The 8,427-nt window shown below is 37.0% G+C and overlaps 1 protein-coding gene across 1 annotated transcript in view; it reads right to left on the reverse strand.

Annotated features, from left to right (window-relative positions):
- Positions 1 to 5,236: 5,236 nt before the first annotated feature.
- The window catches only part of LOC140920375 (uncharacterized), a 24,312-nt gene continuing 21,121 nt past the window's right edge, over positions 5,237 to 8,427 (reverse strand). The window contains 2 exon segments of the mRNA XM_073368643.1: positions 5,237 to 5,607; positions 5,774 to 6,023. Of these exon segments, the coding sequence (XP_073224744.1) occupies positions 5,237 to 5,607; positions 5,774 to 6,023 (621 nt within the window).

An 8,427-nucleotide genomic window follows, 5' to 3' on the forward strand; every position in this document is an offset into this window, starting at 1 on the left:
TTTAGGAGTGTATACTCTACCATTTCGAGTCATTCCCCCAATCCCTGAGATGTTAGTGACATAAATTCCTTTAGGTTCATAGCCATCGCTTGATTGATGATTGGCCAAGTGGGATGTGTTTACGTAATTCCACGATCCCGCCTTGGTATTTCCGTCAGGAAAAGGGGTTGGTGCTTGGACAATTATTGCATCTGGCCTGCTAGGAGTTGACTTAAGATTCTCTTTTTTGTAAAGGATTTCCAATGGTTTTGGGAAAGATATATTATATTCCACACACGACCATATGGTCAACACATGATCATCGTTTGCATATTGGTCTATCCAATCTTTAATGACATTGACAGAGGTATCCCTGTGGCCCGACAAGGGATTACTCTCTAAGTTGAGACTGTCCTCCTTGAAGGTAAGCCATTTTGCATTAATCAATTCTTGTACTTTAGATTTTAGGGCTTGGCAATCTTCGACAGAATGCCCAACGGCTCCTGCATGGTATTCACATTTGGCATTTGGATTGTAACATTTTGGAAATGGTGGTTCAAGAGGTTTCATTGGTCTTAGAACTAAAATCGAATTTTGAAGTAAGTGAGGCAACAATTGACTGTGTGAGACGGGAATTGGGTCAAAACGGGTTATCTTTTTTTCTCATTTAACTGATGGCTTGTAATGATTCGGGATTGGATTTTGGTTCCATTGATTTTATTGGGAAAATGCGGTAGGTGGTGGTTGATAAAAAGGTGGTATTGAAGGGTGATATTGAGGGTATGAAGCTTGTGTGGATGCGGCAACATATGGATAAGGAATGTAGGGAGATTGTGGTATCGGGGGGGTGGAAGTTTGGGGGTCGATAAGAATTGATGGGTGGAAAATAGAAGGTTCTAGGGTTTACCATTAAAGCATTAGTGTCCCCTTCGTCCTTTTTTGTGAATGTCGTATAGGGTCTTTTCATGCCAGTTGCTGCACATACAATCTTGCCATTCCTCATCCCACTTTCTATCCTTTCTCTTATCATGACTAGGTCAGAAAGGTTTAATGACATACTTCCAATCATCTTATCATAAAAATGCGACTAGAGAGTATCCATAAATATACCAACCATTTCTCTTTCATATAAAGGAGGTTCTACTTGTGATGTCATTTCCCTCCACCGTTGTGCATATTCTTTGAAGGTTTTGTTGTCCCTTTTCAATGAATTTTTCAATTGGATCCTATCAAGGGCCATGTCAATATTGTACATGTATTATTTCAAAAAGGCATCAGCCATGTCTTTCCATGAACGAATTCGATTTCACTCGAGATGCATATACCAACTTAACGATGCCCCACTCAAACTATCTTGGAAAAAGTGAATGAGCAGCTTGTCGTTATGAGCATGAGAAGCCATTTTTCTACAATCCATAGTCATATGATTTTTAGGACATATAGCGCCTTTGTATTTTTCAAACTCAGGAACCTTGAATTTTGGAGGGATAGTCACATCGGGAACCAAACACATATCAAAAGCTTCGAGACCATAGACATTATGCCCCTCAATTGGTTTTATTCGTTCTTCTAAGACATAAAATTTTTCCTTTGATTGTGTATCATCCCCAATGTGAGGTTGATGTCAATTCCCATTAGCATCAAAATGGGGTACTTGGGGTGCAATATATGGAATATTTTCTGAGGGTAGAGTGTTTTGGGGTGGCACATAGCCGAAAGGAGATAGGATTTGTGATTGGTTTAGGTTTTGGGGGTTGATAGTTGTGTGGTTTGGGTTGTTGTTCATGGGGTTGATGACTAAAGGTGGAGTATAACCGAGTGGGAGACCGTACATAGAAAATTGCATAGTTGTTGTACGAAGTTGTTGGGTAGTCGGGGTAAAGCCTGGTGGTCGAGAAGGAGTGGTTTGGTGTTCTTCATTTGCAGTCGGAGGATTCCCATATGTATTCCCCTTCCTTGACAAAGCCTATATAGCTTCTAGGATTTGATCAACCTTGTCCTTCAATTGGCTGACATCCACTCTAATCACTTGATAGCGTTTCAGCAAGTGTACTGAATCGTTGCAAGTAATAATAAAACGGTAGTACCGAGTGTCGAACTCAAGGATTGCGTTTTACTATTGAATTATATTTAATTACTGAAATTGAACAAAAAGTTCCCAATTTGATTGAAATAATATTTAAAATGGACAACAGTAGTAAAATTGATCCTTTATAAAACGAGAAAAATGTCAGGGATGAGTTTCACTTCGAATCCAACCTTGGTGTCTAATTTGATCCTAGTTATTGAATTCCTTTATTGAATTATTACCGAATTCTCTTTATTATTCTTGCCCTAATGTCTTAGTGACAAAACCTTTAATTCCAAAGTAACCCCTAATTCCTTAGTAGATTTAAGATTAGAATTAAGCATTACCGTATAGAAATTCTCTTGTAAATTATTGTTTTGCAACTAATTTAATTGGTTTCATGACCTGCACCTATGTCTAGACTACAAATTCATGAATTTCTCATCTCAAGCATTCGTAAAGTCCACTTCCGTTTCAAAATACAAATCGTAGAACATTTTAATGTTGATCAAGCAATAAAAAGCATTAAGCACAAAGATGAGAAAAATAATTCAATAAACTCATTCATATAACCAGAAATCAAATCATAAAAATAAGGATTTCATCTTGTTACACTCATCCCTAACAAATAGGGTTTAGTTACTCATGACAGAGATAGAAGAGATAAGGATTAAAGAAGAATTACAAGAATGATTCATGGATGATTCTTGATAAAACATAAAACTGCTCCAATGATGTTAGAAACGGTCGTCTTTGAGTTTCTATGCTAGGGCACAAGTCACCCAACTTCCCAAGAGTCCAAAAGATCCCTAAAACAGTAAAAGTCTGCGTTTTTATGGTTGTTGGTGCGCGTCGCAAGCTCCAGGCGCGGAAAACGCGCTCCAGGCGCGTTTGGGCAGTAGCAGATGCTGGAAAAAGCGCTTCAGGCGCGCTCCAAGCGCTCAACGTCTGATGTCTGGCGTATATTGCATGTTTCGCCTCTTTCGAGTCTGAATTTGGTTCCGGTGTCTTCATGAAAGTTGTAGCTATGGATCCTAGCTTTCATTTGCATTTGGTTTGACTCCAATTGGACATCTACAACACCAGATATGGCTGAAATACTCTACATGTGTCATGTTGATTTCTCACCAAAATTCAGCACTGCACCAAAACGCAACGCAATGTAAAATTACGAAAAATTCCTACTTAATCACTAAAATGCGCGTTCCAAGTGCTCAACATCTAATGTCCAGCGTATACTCTATTTGGCTCCTCTTTCGAGTCTGAATTCGGTTTCGGTGTCTTCATGAAAGGTGTAGCTATGGATCTTAGCTTTCATTTGCACTTGGTGTGACTCCAATTGGACATTTACAACTCCAGATATGGCTGAAATACTTTACATATGTCATGTTGATTTCTCACCAAAATTCAGCACTGCACTAAAACAAAATGCAATGTAAAATTACGAAAAATTCCTACTTAATCAACGAAATAAAAACACAAAACATTTTATTAACTCAAAGAACAAAAATCAACAAAATATATCAAATAAATCCTTAATTTAACTGATGATTGAGGATAAATAAGACTAAAACTGTGGGAAAATATGCATATAATGAAGAGTCATCACAACCCCAAACTTAATCTATTGCTTGTCCCCAAGCAACAATTAATTTCATATTTGGTCCAGTTAAATGCACACTTAAATTCAATTTCTCAAATTAAATCAAACTCAATTTTCAAAGTTCTTGCTACTGCAAAACATTCATCATGCTCTATGGTTGTTTAAAAAAAAAAAACAAAAAGACAACAAGATTTGTACACATTGACATTCATTCATCAAATTCAATTCTCTCTTCAAAAAATCTCACCAAAATGTCTCTCAAGTGTTTAGAAAGGGTTATGAATTTATCGCTCAAATCCTAGAACATGCATCACGCTACCATAGGCTTGAAAAAGTTCTAGTTAGCAATCACAATGCAGTAAACACATACATTTTTGGAGGACTTTCGGGTTGTAATGGGGCTTAGGTAAGGGTAGGACATTTTAGGATAGTAGGCTTTACCACTTGGATTTAGGCATACATAATTTTTACCACCTTATTCTACCATAATTTTCTTTTTCACCTTTTCATTATGGAGATTCTCGAACATTGACAAAAGAACCAAGAAGATATTATTTACCAAAGTACACAATTTATTTTTTCTTCTTTTTTCTTTCATTTTCTTTTTCTTCTTTTTATTTTTTTCTTTTTATTTTCTTTTTGTGAGAATCATCACTCCAAACTTAAAAAGTTGTTATCCCATGAGCAACCCTAAACTTAGAATTTTATCAATACAAGAATTTTTTCTACCTAACTCCAAGTAAGGTGATTTAATTAAAGTTAGGTGTTTTGCTTGTAATGTGGCTAGTAACCGAAATAAAAGGGCAAGGCTCAAAGGGGCTATCAAAGGGTAAAATTTTCATCGGGTAGTTAGAAAGGCTCAAACGACCAATAAAATTGCCTCAATGTATGCATAAATTACAAGTGATGCAAGTCAGAATTAGTGCAAGTTCTAGAGGGATAACAAATGTCTGGATAATCACACAACAAAGAATTTAACTGTTTAGGCTCAGAAGCTCACAGCTATGATAATAAGAGAGAGTATGAACAATCAAAATAAAGCCAACATGCTTCTGAAAAGTTAAAATTGTATTTTTGAAAAATTGATGGCATATTAGCCTTCTACAACCATTTAGTAATCAAAAATGCATGCATTAGGAAGGCTTGTCGACCTGAGCAATAACATAATCTAAGAAATGAAATTTAACTTGCGAAATCACAAACAAAAATTTTAAGATTAAGTGCAAGTCAGTACAACTGTTTCATCATAGAACATATTTAGTGAAAGGAAAAAAAAAGAACATAAAGAAAAGAAAGTCACAATACACTGACATTAAACAAAGAAAACGAGAAAACGGAAAACAATAGGACAACCAACAAAAAGAAAAAGAAAAAAGAAAGAAAACTTCTCTCAGTTTAGTAGTTCAAGGATTCTCGTTTAGATCGTCCGCTCCTGTTCTGCTATGGTCGCCAGTATACTGGTGAGGTGCGAAAAGATCAGCATAAAACATGCCTCCTGTTGTCTGTTGAGAAGAAACTAAGGCTCGATATAGATTGGTCATCCCCAGTTCTATTCTAGCTTGTCCCTCTCGCTGATCAATCATCAATCATTCCATCACAATCTCCAGTGTGCCACATCTTTCCTCGGTGGATGGCTGTGATGGATGTGTAGGGTGGTGATGTGGTTCAATATTTTCTTCTGCTGGTGGGGCACCAAGGTCCTCTACCGGAATTGTGGAGTATTTTTCTATCCACTTAGCAGTGATTGGTGTAGCAGGTTTCACCATTTCTTCATCCTGTTTAGGTAACACTCTCACCTGTTCACATAGTTTGCTTATCAGAGAAGCATGTTGGAAGTAGCCTGTCGGAGGATCAAGAGTTGCCGTCCCCCAAAGATCATCAGCTAGTAGTGCACTCACGTTGATTCTGTCGCCTTTCATGATGGCAGTTAGTAGGTATGCTATGTGAAGTGTTATATCTGACACATTGGAACATGGTAGTAGCGTGTGATGAACAAAGGTGCTTCATGCTTTGGCAATTGGGTTGAGATCCAATGAGCGCAATTTCCTAACCGAGCCATCCCTATTTCGAAACCAATATGTGCATGGTCTGCATAAAATGTGTAGGATCTCTTGAGTGTCTACTTTTCTGCTGTAGTCCAACATATCTCGAAAACGGCAGTCCTGATATATTTGGCAGACCAAAAATTGCATTGATGACCTGGGGTGTGAAGAGTACCCTTTTTCCCCTCACATAGCTCACAAACTGATCGTGTGGAAATGGGTTGTCAGACTTTAGATCAGAGGCATTGGAGAAGAATTCCACTGCTAAGGACTTGCTCGTTGTGGTGACGAATGTGGTTGGCTTCTCCCAACCTCTAGCCGCAATCATCGCCTGGATGTCAACAAATTCATTTGCTTCCAACCGAAAGTTTTTCTCACTCACAAACTTCTTGACGACAGGGAGTTTGTATGAAATTCTTGTGTTGCCATCGTCTTGAATAAAAATGTATTGTGCGGTTGGGCGGAGGATGTACTTGCGATCTTAGTTCGTTTTGCTTTTTGGGTTGCCATTAGGTCCTGAAAAACGCGCTTGGGGTGCGCTTGGGCGCCCTTTGGCAGTAGTAATACCTAAAAAACACGCTTGGGGCGCGCTTGGGCGCGCGTTGTGTCACTTGGAGCCGTACAATCGCTTCTCAACGCATCTTTTTGATTCCTTGCTCATACCAAACATCAAAACTAAGAGAACTAGCAATTAGAGACTAAAATTGGAACTAAATGGAGTAAAATAAATATGAAATGCAATAAATAAATACGGTGCAAAGGATATAAAATTGGGTTGCCTCCCAATAAGCGCTCGTTTAGTATCTTGAGCTTGACATTCCACCCTTCAAGTGTTGATCAGATGGATGGACTCCGTCAAAGGTTTTGACTCTGCCCCTAAATAAGATTTGAGCCTTTGTCCATTCACCTTAAAGTTCCAATTCGAGTGTGTGTCTTTCAACTCCACAACCCCATATGGAAATACCTTGATTATCTTGAAGGGGCCCGACCATCTTGACTTTAGTTTTCCTAGGAACAACTTCAATCTTGAGTTGAATAGAAGAACCAGCTCTCCCTCTTGGAATTCCTTGAATTTAATTTTGTTGTCATGCCATTTCTTGGTTTTTTCTATATATATTTTAGTGTTCTCATATGCGAAATTCCGGAACTCCTCTAACTCGTGAAGCTGCAGAATTCTTGATTCGCCTCCCTTAACCAAGTCAAAATTCAAGTATTTTGTAAGACCCATAATTTTAAAGTATACTTTATGTATTTTTGTGTATTTTGGATTTTGGCTCGGAGGCTTTTTAGCCAAAGTTAATAATATTTTGAAGTTTATATGATCAAAAAGATATTTTGATGCCGTTTAGAATTACTCGTCGATAATAAATTAAATTAACTGCGGTGAATCTTTTAAGAAGAATTTAATGCGTTATGGGTGAAATGGTAATTTAACAAATATCTAGTTATTTTGAGATATTTGTTAGAAGTTATTAATATATATATATATATATATATATATATACCTATTTGTTTGGAAAGAAAAGGAAAAGAAAAGAAAAGGATATAAAAAGGAAAGAAGGAAAACGGAAGAAAGGAAAAAGAAAGGAAAGAAAGAGAAAGGAAAGAAAAAGTAAAATTCCATCATTTTTCGTTTTCTTTGCTTCCTTTCTCCAAGATTAGAAACCCAAGGCTTGGTGGGTGATAGGATAAGGATTTCTTAACTTCACTCTCCCTCGTTGATTCGAAAACGAAGAAAAACGGTGTTAGGGATTTTAAAACCGTCAAACACAAACCTCCCCGTTTTATCTAGATCTAAACTTCATTTCGCGAAGAGATAGAAGGGAAAGTTGCTCACCACCACACTACGGTGCTAGTGAACTAACTAAGGAAGCGACGTCGCGAGCGGAGATTTTACCGAATTTACTCGCGGTACCGGAAACGCACGTTAAAGCTATCGTTAAGGTAAGGGCTCCTTCCAAACTTCTAGTTTGCATTTAGGGACTTATCTGTGATTGTGTAGAAAAGAATTTTGTTAGAGTTAGAGTGTTGACTTGGGGAAAAATGAATCTAAGGCGTGATGGGTAAAATCTTAGAGCTAGGTTTTGGTGTTAGTGATGAATGTTTCGTGGAAAATGACTTTAACTCATTTGTGTATGATTTCGGGTAAAAGAAACTTGTTGTATTTGAGTGCTAGATTGTGTTGATTTGTGTTCGTCGTATTTGACGTGTTCTCAGTTAATACCGATGAAATTTGATGTGTTTTGGTGTGGATTGTGAATTGAATTTGATAATGTGGTTGAATTTGTTTTGTTGTGGGACTTGAAAACCATTAAAGTTAAACGAGTATTAAGAATGGGGAATCTCTTAATGTCTTGTTTACTTAATGTTTGTTTTGAAAATTGTTTAAGTTAAGTGAGTATTAAGAATGGGGAATCTCTTAATGTCTTGTTTACTTAATGTTTGTTTTGAAAATCGTTTTAAGTTAAATGAGTATTAAGAATGGGGAATCTCTTAATGTCTTGTTTACTTAATATTCGTTTTGGAAATCGTTTAAGTTAAAAGAGTATTAAGAATGGGGAATCTCTTAATGTCTACGTTTACTTAATGTTTGTTTTGAAAATCGTTTAAGTTAAATGAGTATTAAAAATGGGGAATCTTTTAATATCTCGGTTTACTTAATGTGTGTTTGAGAAAATCGTTTAAGTTAAATGAGTATTAAGAATGGGGAATCTCTTAATGTCTACGTTTACTTA

Source organism: Cicer arietinum, chromosome 5 (genome assembly GCF_000331145.2).
Source record: "Cicer arietinum cultivar CDC Frontier isolate Library 1 chromosome 5, Cicar.CDCFrontier_v2.0, whole genome shotgun sequence".
Classification (NCBI taxonomy): Eukaryota; Viridiplantae; Streptophyta; class Magnoliopsida; order Fabales; family Fabaceae; genus Cicer; species Cicer arietinum.